Genomic DNA, 25,123 nt, shown 5'->3' with positions numbered 1-25,123 from the left:
TAAATTTCACTTCTGCTGTTTTCCATATGTTTTTGCTTCCGGCTTCTCCCTCCTCCTTGCAACATCTTGACCAAGCCTCCCACATAAAAGGTCCTCATCATCAGGAAAATCCTGAACCCCTCCCAAAATCTAGCTAGGCCTATTACCCAATACTTAAACAACACCACTGTTTCTTCTCCTGGTGTCAGCTTCCATACAAAGAGGTGACTCAACCTGTCCTGCTCTTTCTCACAGGCTTCTCTAGGATAATTTACTCAACCTCTTGAATTTCTTGGGTGAATTTGGGACAGAGAAGTGTAGGATGAACATGACCAGAATTTTTGTTTTTTAAACTGCTATTGTCTTTGAATGATAGACTGCACCCATACATAGGCACATAGGAAGTATGTTGAAACATTGGTGCAAGGGATGATGGGACCTTGATGACAAATGGGAAAAAATAGGAATTTCAGGATGTTTTCATTCTAGCTCTTAGTCTGAATTTTATAAGGGTATCCCCACTCCATTGACGTAAAAGCTATAAGTTCCCACTAGAACAACTGATATCTTTTTTTTTAAAATCATGTTTATTAAGTTTCAAATATACATCATATTAAAAAGAAATTGGGAAAAGGGTGAGGGGAGGAGTGGAAGGTCAGGACTATGGAGCAGGTAGGGATGAGAAGGAAAAAGAGGGAAAAAGGGGGGGGGCAAGGAATAAAGAGGGGAGGGATAGGAGGAATTTGTTGTCTTCCATTCTTCTTATTAAGGTCTTCTTATTAAGATCTTATTAAGGAATTTAAGAGATGACCCAAAGATTATAGGTATGAAAATAGATAAACAAATACAAAATTAGAGTATTCGCTGACAATGTAATTTGTATAGTAGAGGATCCAACAAACAACATATTAAATGGGGTAAAAAAAACAACAACTAGTGTCTTAATTTTGGCATCCTTTGAGGAACAAAGCAAGGTATGATCCCAACGGTTCCCAAACCTTCACCCTCCAGGTATTTTGGAAGTCAATTCCCAGAAGTCCCAATCAGCATGGCCAACAGTCAAGGAATTTTGGGAGCTTGAGTAAAACAAAATCCGGATGATCAATGCTTGGAAACCATTAACGTAAGCATTTATTTAATTTAAAATTGGTGTAAAGAAACAGGAATTGATCTAAAAACATCAGACTTCTTCCTTTTAGTAGAAGGAGAAGTGAAAAATACAATGTGCAAGCTCATTCTTTATAGAGGCTTTTCTTAGATGTTCATGACAAAAAAGGCTTTATTGGTAGCAGATGAAGTGCCCTCCTCGAATGTTTGCCCTCTTGACCACACTTTTGACCATGCCTTTATGTTGCTTGGTCACATCCTTTGGAATAAATCCTCATGTGGCTTAGCTGCACAATTTAGAAATCTATACATATTCCCAGTTCCATCTGTGAGACATTGGAGGTAGTGATGAAATCTATAGTGTGGCTTCTTCAAAAATGCTATGGCACCATCACTGATCTCATTGCCTATAACAATCCAATTTGTTGTTAATTGCCATCAAATCGACGTCAACTTATGGTGACTTTGTGTGAATGAGAGATTACAAGTCATCCTGTTCTCAACAGCTCTGCTCAGCTCTTGCAAATTCAAGATCATTGCTTCCTGGATTGTGTCTAGCTTCCCGTAATGATGTCTTTTCCTGCTGCCTTCTATCTTACCAAACATTATTGCCTTTTCTAATGAGTCAACACTGCAGTCAGTATTTAGGAATATAGCTGTGTGACATACAGCAGTTTAATGACGCTTTAACTGACTATGTCATTTGGTTGGAAGTTCTCTGCTGGGGAGCTAGTTAATGGAATCCAGAGAAGTACATCAGAACTTTCTAGCAACGAATCCTTAGCACCCCACCCACAAATCCCAGATTCCCAATTGTGGAATCAAACTGCTGGAACCATATATAGAAGACTTTCAGTTAGCTGGCAAGTATGGGTATTGTTACGCCTGAGGCAGCTGGAGCACCGAAAACCAAAACAAAGACCAATAACAATATAATATCTTTATTAAAACAAATAAGGTTCCAAAAAGAATTAAGCAGCAAAGTTGAAGAAGCAATTGACCTTTCAGGAAAGATCAGTTTTTGTCCAATAAGTATAAGTCTTATGTCCAGTATTAGAGTTCAAAATCCAGAAACCCAAACACACTCAAACTCCGCCTGAGTTTTGAGTGGGGAAAAAGAGCAAGTAGCAAGAAAAGTTCTCTTGATTAATGTCCAAAGACAGGATTTCAGGGCAAGGCATGAACTAGGAGTTCTGGAGCTGAAACGCAGTCCAAACTTGGCAAGGAGGTAGACTGGCGCCCGGTCTACTCGAGAGTAAGCGCATCGTCAGGCCGCTTTGAAACCAGGAGCTCGAGACGATGATGTTTCTCAGTGAGATGTAAAGTTGTCACCGCAAAGGCAAGCTCTCAACACAACACTTTTATTGAAGTTCATAAGCTCCCCCAATCAGGTGCTTAACTTCCTAAAACTTCCCAAGAGAACTGAGCTTGTTACAGTTTACCCCAGGTGCCTAACTCCCCAATTCTTCCCAAGAGAACTGGGCTTAACCATAATCACCACGCTCCGCTAATCTGGCGCTCCTCCGGAGGCTTTGTCTATTTGACCTGTCTGAATACACAAATGCCCTTCTATCAAACGCCAAAGTTTTCCGGAGAATCTGGGAGAGCCGGCATTGTTTCAAGGGCATCCTTAATTGGCTCTGGCTCGGAAATGTCAACATGAGGCATCTGGAAGGGTGTCGAAACTTGCTGTCTTGGGAGAAAACACAAATCGTCTTCTTCCTGGTCAGGAAATGGCACAGGGTCCTGGGTCAAAGGTGCCCTAGGCATCACAGGTATTGATAGAAGCCAGATAAATGTAGTGTCTGGTTGCTTGAGAGTTAACATTAAAAATAGGCCTAATACTATACCCCATATTATACCATATTAAACTTTGCATTGACTTGATATTATTATTGAAATACAACAATTCAAACAAATTAAGACAAAGAAACATACATTTTTGATAAAATTGATTTATTTTTAATTTTAAGTATTATTTCTTCCATTATTTTGCCAATGGTAAGAGTTTCTGCTGAGAGTCTGCTGTATGTACTCATTAACTCTCAAATGTATTCATTAACTCTCACAAAATTGGCTAGATGATGATTAAATACATGTATCACTCTTATTTACCAGGAAACAAGGGTACATTTGCAATTCATCCAGGAATATTTGCTACACCAGAGACTTGCCGGAGACTTACATGCTCCTAAAGAAAAAGCACGCACTCTGTAATCAGATGCATGCAAGCTGTACACTCACCTTGGCTTGCAACACGAACTCCTAGCATAACTCAGGACCAAATTAGAGGTAATAACTTCCACATCTTCAGCCTTATGACTCTTACTTATTAAAAATATGTTGCCACTTTTATTATGCGATGGGGTGGATGGACCAGAATTGTGGTTGTTTGGGAAGGAAGATGTTGGAATTTTTCCGCCTTCCTGTTATTAGCTGAATGTTACTCAATTTACACGTGGGGCTAACATCTGTCTCACAAAGGCTGAGAGCAAAGCATTACCAAGCATAGCTATGGTCCATCCTTACTTCATTGATTTATTGGAATACAGATAGGCAGTAGCCCCACATGCAGCCACCAAGAGGCCAGATAAAGTGCTCTAGATGTATGAGGAAAATATTATTGTCTTTAATGAGTCCGCACTGCCAGATAATCTGGGATAAACAGAAAACCTGGGGTCAGATCTTGGGATATAGGGCCTGTCTAGAATGGCTCTCTGGCTGTAGCCTCTCCTACTTGGTTTGTTCTTCCCTCATAATAACTTCTGCCATTTTTGCCTGATTTTGCCTGGCCATACATCTTTCAGTTATCATCTATGAGATGTTGGAGTTTTCAACGCAAGGGGAATCTAATTCCATGGTTTAAGCCTACTTGTACCTATCTGACATGTATCTCCTTTTCTACAAGTTGTCTATTTTGTTTTATTTTATTTACATATTTTAGTCTATCTGGGCATCTATTTACATCTTGTAGACCAGTGGTTCCCAACCTGTGGTCCATGGACCACCAGTGGTCCCCAAGACCTAAAATATGGTCTGCAGCCTCACAGTTACTACACTGTTGCAACAAGAGCAACTGGTCTCGTGAAACCCTCTTCTAGTGCCAAGGCAATGGGGATGTCGGGAGGGAAGAGGCTGACTACCCACGAAAGATGTGACAACAAGCCTCCTGGCTGCAGCTTCTCCTCCTCCTCCCTCCCCTGAGTGGAGTCATTCCATGTGGCGCCTGGAAGCAGGGGCACCTTGGTGACTTTGCTTTCAGGCCTGTTCCTGGGGTTATTTGGGGTGCTGATTCAGAAAATTGCATTTAATAGACCAGACTACATGAGCTCTAGATTTTTAAATATAGTTTTCTGTGGGCGAGCATATGGTGACTACTGGATGGCATTTGTTCTGTATCAGAAACTAGAGCTGATGTGGTCTATTCAATGCAATTTTCTGAATCAGCACCCCAAATAACCAAACCAAATCTAAAGTTGACCAAAAACTGATTCGTAACCCTTTTGCTACTGATGTTGGAGAGTCCCAGGTCAAAGTGGTCCCTGGTCAAAATGGTCCCTGGTCAAAATGATTTCTGATTTAAAAAAAATGGGGGGGGGAGGGTTTGGGAATTACTGTTGTAGACAGATAGATGTAATTTTGATGGTACTCAGATCTATCCCTCCCACTAAGCAAACTCATCTATATGAATATTACTCAGGAGTAAATTCTAATGAATTTAATTTGATTTTATTCTCAGCAAAAAAAAAAAAAAGGAATTGGATTCTGGCTATAGCTGGCTCCATCTGACACCCACAAAAAATAAAAACTCCAGAAGAATACACAGACAAAGGCAAGACAAACCAGTTCATATATAACTTCCACCCAAGTAACTGGGCGACTTGTAACTATTTAAAAAAACCCTGCACCTGTTTTCTTAAGCATGAATAGCTTGTATGCAGGGATGTAAATTATTGTTCATTTGCAACCAACATTTCCCAGCATTGTGTTGTGTAATTTCTGGGAATGGAATATGGTTCATCTGGGATTTATTTGCTTTTTGTTTTCCCCTTCCCTTGTTCTGGCAGGATTCTTTTCAACAGGTTCATCACTGGTTAAAATTCAGCCGCTTAAAGTTCAGCAAGTTTCTTAAATTTCAAAAGTAAATTAAGAAATAAATTGTTTTATTTTGAGCAAGCCTATAGTAAAACACACAAACACACTTCTAAAGCCAAATTAAAATATTTTTTTTAAAAAAATAAAAGAACAGCATGGCACATGAAGACACCCTTCTGTCATATGAGTTAAGAGAAAAGATCCACCTGAACAAAAAAAAAGACTTGCTGGTGGAAAGAGAGTAGAAATGGATCTTCCATGGAAGGGAACAGCTGTGCAAAGGTGCTCTCTCCTTGTGCTACAACAATGACAACTGGGGTTTAGGTGACGAAGAAACTTCCCAGAGTTGGCAAGTAGCTTGCAAATTTTTATCGTGTCAGAAGTGACTTGAGAAAATATTGCAAGTTGCTTCTGATGTGAAAGAATTGTCTGTCTACAGACACGGGAGCTCACCCTGTCTCGCGTATTTGAACCGGCAACCTTCAGGTCAGCAACCCAACCTTCAGGTCAGCAGTCCAGCTGGCACAAGGATTGAATCCCTTGCACCTCCAGTAATGCTTGCATTTGCGTACATGTACATAATGAGAGATCTTGGAGATAGGACCCATGCCTAAACTAGAAATTCATTTCTACTTCATATGCATCTTATACCCATAGCCTGAAGGTAATTCCATACAATATTTTTAATCTTTTTGTGCATGAAACAAAGCTTGTATACCTAGCAAAAGCATCACTATCTCAGCCACCCATGTGGACCATTCTATGTCTTGGATTATTTTGGATTTCAGAATATTCAGAAATATGGGATGTTTAGTCTGTATATGTTCAGCCAGGGCTATGAGTGAATGCTCTGTGCTTACATATATGGTTGTACATGTTCTGGCATGTTCAGTATATGTCTTGTGGCTCTCTCAAGTTGGAAGCAAAGGTAGGTGTTGAATCAGCACTGATATGAATGCTGACTCATCAGCATGACTTTCGATGGTAAAAGTGTTATTCAATTTTCTCATGTTATGTTACCCTTGGTGAACATTAATAATAAACCATGATACAGGGTGGTGTGGGACAGGGACCACTCCTACATCTGAATCACCCAGTTACATGACAGAGTTTTCCATTTGTCTTTGTTGTTGTTTTGCCTATCAAAACCATACCAACTGTCTCAGTTTGGCCAGAACAATCTCAATCAATCTTCTGTCATCTCATTTTTTCAACTGCTTTTAAAAGGTTTATTTATTTATTTATTTACAGTATTTATATTCCACCCTTCTCACCCCAAAGGGGACTCTGGGCAGATTACAATGCACATATAACATAGAAAACATTCAGTGCCATTAGACATACGACATATAGACAGAGAGGCAATTTAACATTTTCCAGCTTCTGGTTTCATGAGGGTATGCTCACTTCCGGCCACAGGGGGAGCTGCCGCTTGTGACACTGAGTCCTTGATGGTATTACTTCCTCATTCCTTTCCACGCTCTGCTGGCAATTCTATGGTGTTGTAAATTAGTTAAATTAGCCTCCCTGCATAAAGCAGTACTTACATTTCCTATGGGAGCCCCGGTGGCACAGTGTGTTAAAGCGCTGAGCTGCTGAACTTGTGGACTGAAAGGTCACTGGTTCGAATCCAGGGAGCAGAGTGAGCACCCACTCTTAGCTCCAGCTTCTGCCAACCTAGCAGTTCGAAAACATGCAAATGTGGGTAGATCAATAGGTACCACTCCGGCGAGAAGGTAACGGCGCTCCATGCAGTCATGCCAGTCACATGACCTTGGGGGTGTCTACGGACAACGCTGGCTCTTTGGCTTAGAAATGGAGATGAGCACCAATCCCCAGAGTTGGACACGACTGGACTTAACGTCAGGGGAAACCTTTACCTTTACCTTTTACATTTCCTACTTGATAGATGCAACTGTTTTTCAGGCTGTTTAGGTCAAAAACGAGCTGGGCCGTTAATGGTCGGGGGCTTAACCCGACCCAGGCTTCGATCTCATGACCTCTTGGTCAGTAGTGATTTATTGCAGCTGGCTACTAACCAGCTGCGCCACAGCCTGGCTCATAGGTTCCAGATTCCAGTTCTTCTCCTCACTTCCTCTTTGTCTTTGGCTAACTTCAGTTGCTCCAAACTGAGTTCAAAATCCTGATGTGATTGTCATCAATCAACTTGCAAGGGCAGAGAGGCCACGAGAGGAAAGGAAGGAATCCCTTCCCAGTAGGTTCAGTCAAAAGCAAACTACAGCAGTTTCCTAGCTTGTAAGTTGTTCCTCATTAATGACTTTTGCCACCTAGACCATACTCTGATGATGCTTGACCATATATGTCTCAGTTTTCATTTCTCCGCTTCACACACACATGTAAAGGGGGCAAGATTGATCTCTGTGCTATCCAGCATATATACAAGCAGCTTCCAAATTATGACCAACATAACTTGAACTATGAGTCATTTGTTCCAGTTGTAACTCGCGGACTGCCTGAATATGAAATAGTTACTGTTCTGATATGATAGTGATGATAATTTCAGATGTTTCTTGAAGTAAGTAACTTTCTTTATTTTTCTATCCTGCCACCATCTCCCGGCTGGGACTCGGGGTGGCTAACACGGGACAAAGACCCGAAAACAATAACCAAAGTACAACAATTAAAACATTACAAAGAGTAAAAACACAATAAAACGACATTATGCAGAACAATACATCAATCCATAAAAACTCATTTAAAACATAAAATGAGTAACAATATAATAAAATAAGATGGACCACCAATTTGGTGGAGGGGGGATAGCATGAAGGGGCCATTTTGTCAGACCCCTGGCAGCAGGGCACCAAGAACCATACACGGAGGCCAATCTCTATCTAATATCTTTATTAAGGAAATGTATAAATGCAATAAAAACAAGTGAAGAATATAGTTCAGAAGCAGACCTTTCAAATGAGGTCAAATATAGTCCAAAAATGTATTGTCCAATAAATGATATTAGAGTTCAAAGTTTTTATCCAATACCGAAACACACACTATTGCCAAGCAATAGTGTGGGGAAATGTCTGAGTCTCAGGAGTCCTAGGTAGCTTGACAACAAGGCTGGAAACAAGGCTGGAAACAAGGCTGGATACAAGGCTGGATACAAGGCAAACAGTGATTCTTAGAACAAGGTCCGTGGTTAAAAGCAAAGCGAGGCAAGTCTTGAATACTTAATCCGGGAAGCAAGGAACTGGGGTTACGAAGTCCACACACGATCTTACTCCTGAAGCTGTTCTGTTGACTCCGCAAAGATTCTCCCGCGTCAGGCACCTATATTGGGGTCTCGTTTTCCCGCCAACAACCTCTTTCCCTAGAGAACGGGAAGCGAAACCCAACTTTGTCCAGATGCAAGACTCCTTAGAATTTCCCAAGGGAAGCAGGTCTAATCAGCCTGTTGTTTGGCAGCAATCCGTAAACTCCTGCGATTCTGTTCCCTGACTCCTCTGTCAGCACAGTAGGATTCTTTTCTAGGGAACGGAGGCGAGGAATGTCCAAGGTCTGTTTTACTGAATTCTTGGGGACAAACATCAACATCCGGCAGGTGAAAGGACTCCGGCTCTTGTTGAACCGGCAAAAACCCCATGTTTTCGTCTTCATCTGCCACGATGGCACTAGGAGCAGGACTACAAGGCCCATGAGGCATCACACATTTAGACTAAAGTGCAATAGTATGGTTATAAAGTGCTTCGGGGCAAGAGCACAAAGCACAAACATATCTCGACCATTGGGAAGGGGGACAAACGTCCAAATTAATTATAGGAGAAGAAAACAGTGTGAAGGAAAATGTATTAATTTAAATTTCGATCATGGGGACTAAGTTATTCAAATGCGCAATGAAAAAACCAAGTTTTTAACTCCTTTTTAAAGGATGCAAGGGTCAGTGCATTCTTGAAGACTTGAATGTTGCCTTTCTTTTCCCCAACATTCCCACACATAGAGATCTGTTTTCCGGTCTCATTGATTTAGCAGTAGTATTGAGATTTTCCTACCCTTTTCTGCCCTTCTTTGGAAAAAGGACCCCCAATACACCCAAAATATGTGAAGCAAGTGGGAAGAAATTCCTATCCGGACATCTGTACAATGTCCTCTCTTTGCAGGTTTTCCAGGTGGTGCTCGCTGCCCAGACTTGCCTGCAATTATCTTCTCCTGCCTTGAAGCCCTGCATGAACGGCATCACAAATGATCCCTCAACTGGCTGTTCAAGTTCCTGGCGGAGGCGTCACCCCAATAACCATCCTCAAAATGCTGAGGAAGGGAAGTGATGGGCCCTGGCTAGTTAGGATACATGCACATTTAAAAAAAACCCTTCAAGCCAACATCAGGGCATTGAAGAACAAAGGCCCAAAGAGGTGTGTCTCACCAAGGAGGCAACGGAGCCCCACCCCAGCTGTCTGCTCATATTTAATGTTTGAGCTTCATTTTTCAGACACTGGCGGCAGCAGAACTTTCTCAGGACTGCATCAAGACTGGGATTTAGCAAGCATAGCAATGGGTACCCATCTCCAGCTCCATAGCTGCCTCCCTTTCCTTCTGGTGGGATTGGCGTTCTTCGTGAAAGGTATGAGTTGGAAGAATCATGTTGATGTTGATAGTAGCTGATCCTAGTGGGATGATGAAGAATAGGCACAGAGGTGGTCTGCATGCATGACTATTTTGACAACCTCTGTAATTTTTATTTATTTATTTATTAGCTACATTTATATGCCGCCCTTCTCACCCCGAAGGGGACTCAGAGTGGCTTACAAATTAAATTTACTTACAATATTATATTAGCATAGTACAATACTGGTAATAAATTACTATATTGTACTGTATCAATATATTGTAATATTATTAGTAATATTACATGTAAAATATAATATATAATTAATATTATATTGTATTATTAGTATTATATTGTATTACAATATAATATGAATATTATATGTATATACAATATGTTATAATTATTATATATTATTGTAAATTATATTGTATGTGTATATATACACACACACACACACACACACACACACACACATATATAAAACTAGCATAGCATGTTATTGCAGGGAGGGTCCTCCAGCTGATGCAAAGAGACAAGATGGAACTCTCTAATAAACCTGGATCCCTGATAGAGCAGAGTAAACTGTGGAAAGGAATCCCAAATGTCATGTAGAAGATGGGGCAAGTTTATTTTCTGCTACATGAAATACAGTAGAGTCTCACTTATCCAACATAAACGGGCTGGCAGAATGTTGGATAAGCGAATATGTTGGATAATAAGGAGTGATTAAGGAAAAGCCTATTAAACATCAAATTAGGTTATGATTTTACAAATTAAAAATTACAAAACACCATGTTATACAACAAATTTGACAGAAAAAGTAGTTCAATACGCAGTAATGCTATGTAGTAATTACTGTATTTACGAATTTAGCACCAAATATCACAATGTATTGAAAACATTGACTACAAAAATGTGTTGGATAATCCAGAACGTTGGATAAGCGAGTATTGGATAAGTGAGACTCTACTGTAATGGATTCAGATAACAAGAAAATTCATTCCGTTTAAACATAGGGGAGACATCGTTACCATAGGGACTGCTTGATAACAGAATAAAGTGGAGTATGGTTGGATTGACTTCTTCTAGGAGTGTTGCCATTGCATTTTTCTGCATGGATGATCCTTGAAACCTCTTCCAACTCTATGATTTTATGACCTTTCTCCTGGTTTTGATGAAAGAACAGCTGTCTTACCATCACCTTTAAAAGGGAATCATGGTGGGATTGGAAGCTGGGCAGTTCAATTGCTCTTTGGTTTAGCAATAATGTTTCCAGTATGAAAGAAGGAAAGGTTATATTTTTACACTGTGGAAGAGTAAATTGAGAGATATTTGAATATGTATTGCTTAGGACTATATTTAGGTATAATATATATGTGGTACAGAGAGCTAGATAGATCCTCAGAAGGAAAGAAATCTCGTATGGAGTTGAAATGATTGATTCAGCCTGATGAATTGATGTTAGAGGCAAAACAATAGCTCGCAAGAAAGGGAAGAGAGAATACTTTGGTGTTAGAGCTATATCCATAGGTCAACCTGGGCTGTATTGGATAGGCACACTGGGATCTTCCCTCCCATGTTTTAGACCAGAAGGTTAGTCTTCCAGATGTGTTAGACATCAGCTCCTACAATACCTCATCTTTGGCTCTGGAACTTCTGGAAGAGATGTCCAAGACATCATGATGAATACAGACCAAGAGCCCTTGTTTTAGCCAATGCACCAACACCATGCCACAAGCATCCTCTAAGAAAAAATTCTTGCCTCCCCCCACTCCACCCACCACTCAAATTGATCTAGCTGTTAATAATGTAGCAACTCTACTAAGTAGAAGAGAGTTTTATCTTCTCTTCTACTGTTTGTAAATAAGGCATTGAATATTTGCCTTTGTCCACTCTATAGATACTGTAAACCACTCTGAGTCCCTCTGGGGAGAAGGGTGGAATATACATAAAGTGTATTATTATTATTATTATTATTATTATTATTATTATTATTATTATTATTATTATTATTCTGTCAGTTCTTGGAGGTTGGAAGGCAAGGAAACAAATTGGACAGGAACCCATGTGGTGTAACCTTTGAAGTTGGACTATTTTTGAAAGTTTTTAAAAGTAATGTATGAATGAAGAATGTAGTAATGAAGAATGCCACAGTTAAGTAACATGTTCTGGGTTGCTCATCCATTCTTCATTGCTTTTCCACTGCTTTTTAAAACAAGGTTTGGGAATGACAAGAGCATGACAAAATTCTGTTTCAAGAGTCTCTTTCAAAGGAAGCCAAAGACAACTAAGAAAACTTGATTCATTAGACTGTACGAGTTTGTAACTGAATTGTTAAAACATTATTTCCATCTTCTGTATACCATACTCAGCAAACCTGAACTCCTATCTTTCTTCAGCAATAAAATCCATTGTCTGATCTCAATACAATCAAAATTTCTTCACCTAACAGACCTCACTGGAATAGCCTCACCCAAGCAATTTAAAGGAACAGCAGAATGGAAAGGGTAGTAATTTACATACATCTTGATTGAGGGCACTACAATGAAGTATATTTATATATATTTATCCCTTTGCAAAAAGGCTGATTATATATATATATATATATATATATATATATATATATATATATATCCTTTTATTTTCACAACTACCTTTGTAAAGGTGCAAGGACTATAGATAGCTATCAACAACTGAAAACAGCTGCATAGGGACCTCTTCAAAACACAAAGTGTTTCAAAAAGATGGACACGATTTGGAATCGCAATATCTTTGCAATCACAAAACACTCATGAATGAAACTCATATTACTTGAAAGGGTGGCACATAGAGTTTCAAATGAATACTGCTCGATGCTTCTCCCAGGGCAAAAACAGCCCCTGGCCTCAGTCATTCACAAGATGGTGACCTCACAACATAAAGCATTTCAGAAAGACTGAATCTTTAATTGTGGTGCAATGTACATCTCAACTGTGTTTGGACATCATCATCATCATCATCATCATCATCATCATCATCATTATGTTTATGTAAGAGGAAGAGCACAGGGTGACCATTCATTTCAGAGAAAAATATGCAAGTCCACTTATTGTGCAAGCTAAGAACTTGCAATCTCTCTTATGACTGTCTAGTGCAGTGATTCCCAACCAGTTGTCCATATTTAATATGGTTTTCTTTGGACGAGCAGATGGCAACTACTGGATAGCATATGTTTTGAATCAGAAACTAGAGCTGATGTGGTCTATTCAATGCAGTTTTCTTGATCAGCACCCCAAATAACCAAAAAGAATCTAAAGCTGACCAAAAACTGATTCTTAACTCTTTTGGTACTAATGTTGTAGAGTGGTCCCTGGTCAAAGTGGTTCCTGGTTAAAAAAAAAGTTAGGAACCACTGGTCAAGGACACATTTCATCATGAGGCTATTTATACCTTTGTGCAGGTGGCAATAGAAAGTGTGTAGAATATAGTGGTGCAATGTTACAGAACAAAGAAGATGAGATCTTCTTACTACATTCGATGTATAGTGATAAAGCAATGTTTCATCCTAGTCGTAAAGTTAACCATCACAATGTGTGTATAGGGGAACATATTCAACAATCATCTCATATTGTCTCTACAGTTGGTTTAAAACACACAGAGCATTTATAACATGGTTAGTAAAACTTGATAATGCATTAAACTGTTTGCAACTTTGTGTGTAAATGTAACATTGTGAAATATATTGCTTTGAAATTGGAGCCATCATTTTGAAACACAGTTATAGTCCTAGTAAGCTAAAGCTAAAGGTTTTCCTTTGACATTAAGTCCAGTCATGTCTGACTCTGGGGGTTGATACTCATCTCCATTTCTAAGCCTAAGAGCCGGCGTTGCCTGAAGACACCTCCAAGGTCATGTGGCCAGCATGACTGCATGGAGCGCTGTTACCTTCCTGTCAGAGATGTAGCTATTGATCTACTCACATTTGCATGTTTTCGAACTGCTAGGTTGGCAGAAGCTGGGGCTAGCAGCAGGAGCTCACCCCACTCCCCAATTTGAACCGCCAATCTTTTGGTCAGCAAATTCAGCAGCTCAGCGGTTTAACCCACCACTGGGGGCTCCTATATCATATAATCATATAGTCCTATGATTCCACTTTTAATGCCATGATTCCATCTTATAAATTTCTGGATTTGCAGTATAGAGATGCTTTAGAATGACCAACTGTAGAATTTAGGCTTTTGTGTCAGCATCATCTCCAGCATTTCACAAATGAAAACAATGACACATGTGGCCAAAAAACATCTGTGCATGGTCAAGACATCAAATGGAATTATTGAGGAAAAATAGATAAGCTGGGTTGCTGTGAGTTTTCCGGGCTGTATGCCCATGTTCCAGACGCATTCTCTCCTGATGTTTCACCCACATCTATGGCAGGCATCCTCAGAGGTTGTGTGTGAGTCAGACATGGCCATACATTCCAGAAAACTCACAGCAACCCAGTGATTCCGGCCATAAAACCCTTCAACACAACAGATAAGCTGTTTATCATTTCTCTGGATGGACAGGGGGAAGGTGGAAATACCAGTTGAGTCAATATTGTTTCAAGAGGCATTTAAATTAATAGCATTGTTTGTTGTTAACTTCCATCATGCCAACTTTGACTAATGGCCATACAATGAATGAAAGAACCACATCCTCTGTTCAGGTCTTGCAAACCCAGCTTTGGTTTCCTTCATTGAGTCTCTCCATCTGGAATGTGATATTCCCCTTTTTCTATTATATTCTCATTATCAAGCATCATTGTCTCTTCTAATGAGTCATGTTTTCCCATAATATGGCCAAAGCATAATAGCTTCAGTTTAGTTATCTTGCCTTCGAGGGAGAGTTCAGGCTTGATTTGTCTTTTTAACTGTCAGTGGTATCCCTAGAAGTCTCCAGTGTGCACATGTCAAATGAGTTGATTTTCTTCCTATCATCTTTCTTCACTGTCCATCTTTCATAACAGGGAAATGAGGACTATGATGGCATGACCTATCCTAACTTTAGTGTTCAATGTTGTAACATTAGGATCTTCTCTAATTTCTTCCAGGCTGTAGTTTCTGATTCCCTGACTGCAATCTCCATTCTGATTAGTGTCTGAGCCAAGGAATGCAAAACCTTTCACTGTTAGCTACATATACCATAGCAAAATTAAATAACTTGAAGGAAATGAGTGTTTGTGTTCTCATAAAACTAAAGCACAGTTTGCTTGTATGGAATGTTAGAAGAGTTGAACTCTCAGCTCGTCCTCTACTGGGTTGCTGTGAGTTTTCCGGGCTGTATGGCCATATTCCAGAAGCATTCTCTCCTGATGTTTCACCCACATCTATAGCAAGCATCCTCAGAAGTTGTGAAGTCTGTTGGAAACTAGGCAAGTGGGGTTTATATTCCCCCAGGTAGAGAGAAGCCAGGCTTGGAAGCTGAAAGGCCATTCACTGCTAATCAAGGTGGCCAATTGCAACATTCACACTTGTCTCAAGCAGTTCTTTCTCCCGCCCTGGACATTATTCCACAGATATATAAATCCCACTTGCCTAGTTTCCAACAGATCTCACAACCTCTAAGGATGCCTGCCATAGATGTGGGAGAAATGTGAGGAGAGAATGCATCTGGAACATACAGCCATGCTGTGAAAACTCACAGCAACCCAGAGAAAGAACCATTTTCATTCCAGTATGTTTCAGATATCAGATGAAAGCCATTCAAGGGTCAGTATACAAATTTCAGCTGATTTTGGAACTCACCAGAAATTTGTCTAAAATAACAGGAAAAAGGTCATTTGTATGATTAAAAACAAGAATGGCAAGCAATAGCCCAATCACCAAACACATTTGCCTCATCTGGAGGAGAGTACAGTTCTGTATGTTAGATAGCATCTGTTTTGGCTCTCTATGCAGTGCTTGGAAAGTACATTTCTGCTGGGTGACCCAGTATGCATCACCAAGTTTCTGGCCCTGAGAGAAACCTAGAAATCTACCTATTCAGGCTCTGTCGCAGGCTGGTTAGTAGCCAGCTGCAAAAAATCACTATGACCAAGAGGTCTTGAGTTCGAGGCCAGCCCATCAGAATGAGCAGCCAACAATTGAAACAAAAAATAGCCCTGCCCATTGTTGACCTAAGCAACCCGAATGAAAGTTGCATCTGTCAAGTAGGAAAATTTAGGGACCGCTTATGCAGAGAGGCTAATTTAACTGATTTACAACACTGGATGAGGAAGTACTCCATCAAAAAGGACTCATCGTCACAGTGGATGATGAAACAGCAGCTCCTCCTCTGGCCGGAATTGAGCATACCCTCACAAAGCCAGCAGCTGGGAAGTTAAATAGCCTCTGTGTCTGTCTGTCTGTGTGTTGTTTGTCTAAATGGCATTGAATGTTTGCCATATATATGTACATTGTGATCTGCCCTGAGTCCCCTTTGAGGTGAGAAGGGCGGAATATAAATACTGTAAATAAATAAATAAATAAATAAATAAATAAAATATTCATACATTAAGAAATATGGAAGTTTCAGAAAAGCAGCTCCAGATACCTGGGAGAGAAAGGGCCGCTTCAGCGGAGGCAAACTATGCCCAGAGGTGCTCTCACTGTTGGGAGTATCTCTCTCTTAATATTGGCCTCACCCTAAGGTGGGGTCAGCCCTAAATGTGGTGAGGAGGGTGAGAAAGAAGAAGACGAAGAGACAGGAAAGGAGACAGAGGAAAGACTGTGCTCAGATTGTATGAGGACACCGTAATGCAGTGGGTGGGTGTGAGGAAATCTTCAGATTTACTGTTCTTCTGTATCTTTGTCATTTCCGACATATGGCAACCCTAAGGCCAAGGGGTTTCCTGGGGCTCAGAATGTATGACTCAGCCAAGGTCAGGGTGGAAAAGGGCAGGAAAGATGCTAATCTGCATTTCAGAAAAGTTGCAAAGCTCAAAAAGAAGACGAGGCACAGAGTGAAACTTAGGTTAAAGTAGTTCGGGTTTTGCTTGGGAAGTGCTGAGCAAAAAAAGCTCCCCATTGAAACTCCCTACAGGCCTGAACATGCACTTATACTGATGCCCTTGGGTACCACCCATGATTTGCAAGCCACGAATTCCTTCTCAGGTAGTGCTCTATCCTGATACAGCTTCTAAAAACCCTTAGTGCTTTTTTAAAATCCATTTTTGTAATCTCTCTTCCCCTGGGAATCCAATCATGGTGGAAGAGACAGTATACACAGGGAACTGCAGGTACTGTACTATATATTTTCCACTCCTCACATATATATGGATAACTTGTCTCCGTATGGCAGCCAATGCCACACACAAGCAGCAGGAGGAGTTAAAACACCTTTATCCATACAATACGTTGGATACAAACACAGTCAAGCTTCATTCCCATTAAACTCAAGGTGAATACTTAGAAAGAATGTGAGTGAAATTAGATCAACTCCCTCCCTCCTGACCTTTAGAAAGAACCTAAAAATGTGGATGTGGGACCAAGCCTTTGGAGAGTAATTCTCAGTACAATAAGGGAATATGGAATAGAGCAATTTATGACTAGAAGGATGTGTGGACTATGCTGTTGGATTGCATGGTTTTAATCATTGCTTTTAAGTTTGAGAGGTTTTTAGCCTTTTGGTTTTAATGTATATCTTTTATTTTATTGTATGTATATGCGGCATCAAATTGTGCCTTTCTGTAAGCTGCTCCGAGTCCCCTTCAGGGATATAAATACAGTAAATAAATAAATAACACTAAATATCCTTATTAAAGTAGAGTGAAGGCATTCTATACAAGTCCATCTTTAACACAGCAGAATGGTACTATATTTCAAGTAGACTGAGTTTCATTTGGCAGCACCTCTAGTTGAGATTTTGAAGCTCTATATTCAGGGCTCTCTCAATCTCTATCATAGAATGAGGAAAGCATTAGAGATAGAAGAAGCCGTGCGCAAGTGGCAATGTCCTAGCAATTTCTCCATCCTGTCCTGTTGTTGGTTTTCAGTTTCGATTTCCATGGGAAATCTGCCATTTTGACCTTTTCCCTCAGGCAGCAACATATCTTGGGGAGGTTTTAACTATGTTCTAATCCAGTTTTGCTTTTTAATTATTTAATATTCTTTAAAAAATGTTGGAAGGATTAGAAAATCTGATGGGAATATGAAGCACATAGTGTCAATGGTTCAGCCAACTGAAATTCAGAGGTTTCTCAACATAAATACTGAATCAGGAAGCATGTCCTTATGTCAACTCTGCCACAATGAAAATAATTGTGGTTTTGCTGGGTATATTTGGGAAGGTGGGTTCACAGGGAAACCAAAGAATGTGGCATCCAGCCTCAGAATAATGAATGGCCCGTAGTTTTAAAATCCCGTCAGAGGCTTCATTGTTTTATTTAATCCTGTGTGAAATTTGTTCCCAACACTAATGTTAGTTTATAAAGTTACCTAAGTCAGACATTACTTACCTCTGAGCACAGTAGTTTTCTACATCTGCTTTGGTTGAGCAAACAAACTAACATTTCACACATGTATACCAGAATGCATGTGGCCAAGATAGTAAATATTATTAATGTAAAAGAACACTAGGTAGGAGATGCCGCATTTTGCTTTTGCCTGAGTCTACTGGAAAGGTGTAATTCAATGCATTCCCCTCCTCTCTATGATGTTAACTGAGTGCCAGACTTTCTCAGTTTCGAAGACCAGAATCAGCACCATGAGCTGAATACAAATAAAATATAGTATATTAAATACTTTTGGGAACAAGACTTCAGAGGCAGCAGGTGTTTTCAAAGCTGGTAGAGTTAATGATTCTGTTCCAAGTTTAGAGGATCTATCCAAAGTGCTGGATCCAAGTCCCTCAATAGGTTCCTTGAACTTCCACATCTTGTTGAAAGTTCAGATTAAAATTTGGGCAACAAATGTAGGAGCAACTAACTAGTCTTCATGGCTAGAATCTACACCATCATTTGAAGGTATAATATAGTGATTCTGATGCTGATTTGGTGAGCTGAAATTAAACTTGCAGCTGCTTTTTGGACTAATAGTCAAGCTGTATTCAAAAGAGCAATTTAGAATGACTTTCTTCTTTTATGAGAAACATCTCTTTTTCCTTGCCAAAGAATGGCTGGCATTCTGTTAGTGACATGTACATATATAAGGTGAGGTAAAGGTTTTCCCTTGACATTAAGTCTAGTCGTGTCCGACTCTGGGAGTTGGTGCTCATCTCCATTTCTAAGCCGAAGAGCTGGCGTTGTCCATAGACACCTCCAAAGTCATGTGACCATTGGTACCTATTGAGCTACTCACATTTGCATGTTTTCGAACTGCTAGGTTGACAGAAGCTGGGACTAACAGCAGGAGCTTACTTCACTCCCTGGATTCGAACCACTGAACTTTTGATCAGCAAGTTCAGAAACTCAGCAGTTTAATCTGCTGTGCCATCAGGGGCTCCTACATATATAGATCTCCGTTAAGACTTTGCCTGGGACACTGAAGTTGTGGATCATCCTTTCCTCCTTCCACAGTGTCCAAAGGTCACATCCCCTAAACATACAGCATCTGAAGCCTACCAGCAAAGCATTGTGGGATCTGGGAGGTTTAGAGCAGTAGTTCTCAACCTGGGGTCCCCAGATGTTTTTGGCCCACAACTCCCAAAAATCCCAGCCAGTTTACTAGTTGTTGGGATTTCTGGGAGTTGAAGGCCAAAAACATCTGGGGACCCCAGGTTGGGAAGCACTGGTTTAGATATACTTCTGGCTATATACCCAGAAACCAGAAGCAAAATAGTCACAACCATTTTGAGACCACTGATGGCGCCCACCATATCCCAATGCCATTGTAATCGCTTTATATGGGAGGGAGCTTCAAGGCTGCACACTAATTCTAGGGGAAGGTGTATAACAGCCTAGTTTAGGTTTGTGTTTACAACTACTACAATGCCTTAAGCCATATAGAACTGCAGTCATAAAGAATTTAAAGGAATATTTATTGTTATGCAAAATTTAGAATCACACTATAAATGATACACTAAACTCATATAAATTGAAGTCCAGTACACTATTAAACTTGCATAAACATATTTGTCGGTGTTCCTTTTTCAGCCACCTATAGTATATTATAGATTCCATGAAGAACCAGCAAAGACCGTGAGTGAGATTTATCAGCATGCGATGAGTTTCAATTCTCCTTCCGGCATATATCATCTATAGCAATAAAAAGGGGGATATTTGAGTATCTGTCAGTGGCAGCCATAAGCCATTGCAATAGCATGTTACTTGCTTTTTGCTCTGGTATAAGTGTTTTGTTAATTGCATTTTGGACAATACTTTTTTTCATAAATAAGTGAAGAGATGATCAAAAGCCAGTTTTCCCCATTCTGTTACCAGTAATTGTGTTTGGATAAGAAAAGAATGACTTCCAGTAAATAAGATTAATAAAATCCATATTTTTCTCCTAATTTTTCCTCATTACTTTCCCCCCTTCTCTACAGGTGCCCTGACACTAGAATGCTACAGTTGTGTGGACCGAGGAGATGGAGGCTGCAGTACAGAGAACATAAAGAAAGTGAAGTGCCCATCGTCCACCCATGTCTGTGTGGAAACCGTGGCAGCAGTGGAGTGGAGTGAGTTATCAACTTACCAGATCTATTTTCTAAATGTAGAAATCCCATAGCAGTTCTGCATGTCTTTTGCATAAAGGCACTGGACTGGTTTTAATTGGGCAGTGGTAAGGAGAAATATTTTGGACATGCTCAGAGGAACTCAATTATTTTACACCTTTAGCCTTGCCACTAAAAGCCTATTCTGAGCTAAAATATCTGATTCAATTGAAGCTGCAATAAAAAAAAATCAACAATGCTCAAGGAAAGATGTAGAGTTTAATCAAATATAGAGATTAATTATTCCTTCAGAAATTTTGGCTTACCATTCCCATCAGTTCCATTCAGCATAGCCAAGGATAAAGCTGAAGTCCAAAAGTTCTCCATCCCAGATTAGAAGATTTTGGTAAAAAGGGAGATGCTTAAGAGCTTTAGTTTCCGACCTCTCTTTATTCACAAGTCATATACCTAGTTTTATATCCACTGTGAAAGTTAAATTATGGAACCCACAACCTAGACGATATGATATAGCCAAGAGGATTTAGCAAGTCAATAGAGGATGAATTTACTGATAGTTCTTTGTCTTGGTGGAGCCAACATGTGTTTGATCATGAATACAAAATAATCATGAATGTGTATTTCCAGATTACACATTCATAACTGTATCGGAGTGCATCTGTAGGCCAAAATACCTGGGAATTATTCTGGACTATGCTCTGACTTACAAGAAGCACTGCTTGAATATCAAGCAAAAAGTGGATGCTAGAAATAATATCATACAAAAGCTGACTGGCACAACCTGGGGATCACAACCAGATACCGTGAAAACATCTGCCCTTGCGCTTTGCTATTCTGCTGCTGAATATGCATGCCCAGTGTGGAATACATCTCACCACGTTAAAACAGTGGATGTGGCTCTTAATAAGACATGCCCAGTATTGTATCACCTGAAAGAACCAAGGCATTGACATCTCAGGCCCATCCTCTGTATGGATATCAGCCAACATCTTAAGTCAAGAAATAGCTTTCTAAGATCTACAGAGATACTCGCAGAAACACCTTAGCAAGCGAGAGTCCAAAAGTGGCAGGTTAAAAACCAGAACGACAATCAGTGGCTGATACCAGATGAGAAACTCCCTCCTGAGCACACAGAAGACTGAGCAACTTGGAAGGCACTGAACAGACTGCAAGATGCAGAGCCAGTCTTAAGAAATGGGGCTACAAAGTGGAGCCCACGACATGCAAGTGTGGGGAAGAGCAAACCACAGACCACCTACTACAATGCAACCTGAGCCCTGCCACATGCACCATGGAGGACCACTCGAAGTGTCCAGCTTCTGGTCAAAGGAAATTTGGTACAATACCAAGTTTTTAACTTTGTTTGTGTTTTTTTTATACATTATAACTGTATTCTCAATGTAGCTTCTGATAGGATAAATAAATATAAAAATCGGAGTGCATTGATTAATGTGAACTCTTTCTCATTATTTCCCTGTGTAAACCCTTTCTTTGTCCTCCCTTTTTTGCAGGTCATGGGAAGTTCTCAGTTGGGGAGAAAGGCTGCGGCTTGGGCATGGCAGGCACCAACGACAAAGCAGTAGTCGTCCATGGCATCTATGCCTTCTCTCAGTTACACCAGTGCAACAAAAGTCGCTGCAACAACAAACTGGACATCAAAAAACTGGAACTGCAACCCATGGGTGAGAATATGAGTGATGAAGGCTTATGTGGGGAGATGCAATTCTTTGTAAATTTTGTTCCTATATACAACCATAATGTTTCTACTTTTTCCCCACTATGTGAAAGCACTCAAAAACTTTTTTTGGGATGGGGATCGGCCTTGACTCAAACAAACCTGCCCATATTTTGAAATCTCCTGGAGCAGCCTTCTCCCACCATCTGCACAGGGTCCATCTAGTGGGGACCTTCTCCAGGGCTGCTTCCAAGCTCTGAAACTCTTTTCTTAGAGAGTTTACATTGGTGCCCTCCCTACTACCTTTCCATAAGTGATTTTTTAAAGTGTGGCATGGCTTTGGAATCAATAATTAAGGAGAAACAGATGCGTCTTGTAATGTGCTGAACTTTTATTTGTGGTTGTTGCTTTTAGAAGTTGATATTGTAAACAAGATTGTACACTGTCATATAATGATATTGTAAACAAGATTGTATGTGTTTACATTATATGACAGTGTAGATGAGACTTCTGACAGTCCCTCCTTATAGTAGTTTCTTATCTCTCTATCTTTCTCTACTCAGTCTCAACACATTTTTGACATATTGCTTTTCTTACTGATGACATTTGGTCCATTGTTTTTGGCACCATAGGTGTAACTTTCCTTGGTTAAATTTAGTAACTGTAATTTCTCCATTGGCAAATAATTGATCTCTATGGCTCTTGGCCTCACACCTGATTGTATGATTCTATTTTATGAAACCAAAGAACAAAGAATTTTCTGGTCACATGCACACAATACATCTTTCGCAACATTCAAAAAAGCCAGAGTCTGCGTGGAGACAGTCTTTCCATCAGCACTAATACCAGCCTTTTCCTTGGTTGACAGATAATGTGACAGCCAGAGTTCCCAATGATGTGGAGTGTTACAGCTGTGCCGGCGATGACTGTTCCATTAACAATTCAACCATAGTCAAGTGCTACAACTCTTTCCAGGGATGCTTCCATGGCAATGTCACAATGAAAGCAGGTAAAAAGTAATGTGTCAGACCAGGGTGAAAGACAGCTGCCATTCAATTTGGCTAGTATGGTTAACTAAGGGATTAATTATGGTGGGGGGAAATCCTAAGAGTTCGTTACCTACAAGCCAAACTCTACCCATGTTGCATTTTATTGGGTTATGTTAAAGGTATATTGGAAAGAGGGAGAAGAGAGTGGTAGTTCCTTGTTCGGAGGGGTCAAAAGAAAGCTGGAATAAAGCTGTTTTCTGGCATGATCAAATTGACACAAATCATTGACTGCCTGCACTATGTAACAAAGCTCACATTTGTCTACCACTAAGTCATGATATGACCAAAATGTGGACAGTAAGAAATTGAGATTTACATCACCAATCTTACATTATACTCAAAAAAATGCACATTTTCTGCATATTTTAGATGGAAATAATAGGAAGAAATAGGAAGTGAAACTCATCTCCCTTTTTCCAAGGTTTCAACTGATTTACTCTTTGAACTGAACAAAATCCATTACAGTATGAGCCCTATATCCACCTCATCCTTGGTTTGATTTACTCACATCTGACAAAGTTTATAATCTCTAGACATTTTCTAGGCAATTCTATGGTAGACTTCCAACAGAAGTTGTCCATAGAGTTTTGTTGGAGAACCTAAAGGTCTCTAGAGAGGTATAATCTCTAAACATTTCATATGTCTTCAAGCACAGTTCTATGGTATGGTTACAACAGATACCACTTGTTCAATAAGATTTGCTGTTACTTACAGTTTTGTATATCAGATTAAAATAATGTATCCTTTGTAGATATGGGAGTTGAACTGTACTCTTCAGGTGTCTCCTCAGTTTTCATCTTCCTTTTAATCTCTTCCAGGCAACTTCTCGTTGACCAGACCTATCAAAGGCTGTGTGGAGGATGAGGACTGTACTAAGGTATCCAAAGGAAGCCACGCCATCTCTCTTGTGGGTTCCTGTTGTTCCGGAAGCCTCTGCAATGTGGACCTCTCCAACAAAACACACTTTGCTGCCATGATCCCACGGCTAGAGTTCCTTCCTGTGCCGGATTCCAACAGTAGTACAACTGCTTCTGCAAGTACTCATGCCAACATACCAGCCTCTTCCACTATCAACAAGCTTACCCGGTCCGTTACTTCGAGCCCATCGCTGTCCAGCCATCCTGACCATGACCATGACCATGACCATGACCATGACCATGACCACGACCATGATCACGATCATGGTGATAAAGAATTCACCTCAGTGAGAAACGGAGACATTGCCACAGCTGTAAAAGTTGAAGAAAGACACAACCAACAAGATCAGGGCACAAAAGGGGGAACGAAAGGGGGAGCAGTGGGTTTGGGGGGATCAGTCTTGATGGTATTGCTATTGGCTGGCTTGTTCATATGAAGAGGTTTGGCCTACCTATCTTTGACATCTTGTTTTGAAACAAACACAATGTATTTGATCCTATCGATGGTAAATGCCCTTTTACTGATCACATGAATGGTCATACCTTTTGCATAGAGAAAGGCTGTTCTCACGTGTGCACTTCTCTTTGCCTTGATTTCCTGCAGCCATGTTGTAGAACATGACAAAGACTGTCTAGAATGAGCCAGCATCATACAGGGCAAAGATTTGTATTATGTTGTTGCTATGTTTATATGTATCAAAAACCTGTTCTGCTCTTATGAAACCATTTTCTTCTGTGTGTGAGACTTATTGTGTCTTCATTATGTAACTTGGACACACTTGGTGTGAACTCTTCCTTTGTGCATCCTACCAGTTGTTCTCAGCCTTTGGTTCTTCAGATGTTCTAGACTTCCAAAATTCCAGAGCAGTAGCCATATTTGCTGAGACTTCTGGATGTTGTACAAAACACCTGGAGGACCAAAAGTTGAGAACACATTGCTTACCAGTTGAGCTTTCACTTGACATTGAGAGTAGTCTGATGTATTACTAGCTAGAATGCCAAGTTTCTGCTTGGCATTTGATTCTGTACAAGGTGGTTATCCTTATACTTTTGCTAAGCAATTGGTATGCTACTTCTTCTATGGAAATAATTTGTCATACAATAATAATAATAAAGACCCAAGGGTCACTGA

The 25,123-nt window shown here is 40.1% G+C and overlaps 1 protein-coding gene across 1 annotated transcript; it reads left to right on the top strand.

Moving 5' to 3' along the window:
- The first annotated feature begins 9,616 nt into the window (after positions 1-9,616).
- On the top strand, positions 9,617-25,123 carry lypd3 (LY6/PLAUR domain containing 3). Its single transcript, XM_008113791.3, has 5 exons — positions 9,617-9,760; positions 20,225-20,356; positions 21,862-22,032; positions 22,894-23,034; positions 23,893-25,123. Exons 1-5 carry the CDS (start codon positions 9,691-9,693, stop codon positions 24,426-24,428), a joined length of 1,050 nt encoding a protein of 349 aa, XP_008111998.2. The 5' UTR covers positions 9,617-9,690; the 3' UTR covers positions 24,429-25,123.

This window comes from Anolis carolinensis, unplaced genomic scaffold, assembly GCF_035594765.1.
Source record: "Anolis carolinensis isolate JA03-04 unplaced genomic scaffold, rAnoCar3.1.pri scaffold_10, whole genome shotgun sequence".
Lineage (NCBI taxonomy): Eukaryota > Metazoa > Chordata > Lepidosauria > Squamata > Dactyloidae > Anolis > Anolis carolinensis.
The sequence above is the reverse complement of the archived record's forward strand: the minus strand, read 5'-3'. Positions and strand labels throughout refer to the sequence as shown.

Coding starts and splice junctions, on each gene's coding strand:
- lypd3 (XM_008113791.3), top strand. CDS start 9,691: ATGGGTACCCATCTCCAGCTCCATAGCTGCCTCCCTTTCCTTCTGGTG. Junction 20,357..21,861: donor CGTGGCAGCAGTGGAGTGGA/GTGAGTTATCAA, acceptor CCTTTTTTGCAG/GTCATGGGAAGTTCTCAGTT. Junction 23,035..23,892: donor CAATGTCACAATGAAAGCAG/GTAAAAAGTAAT, acceptor AATCTCTTCCAG/GCAACTTCTCGTTGACCAGA.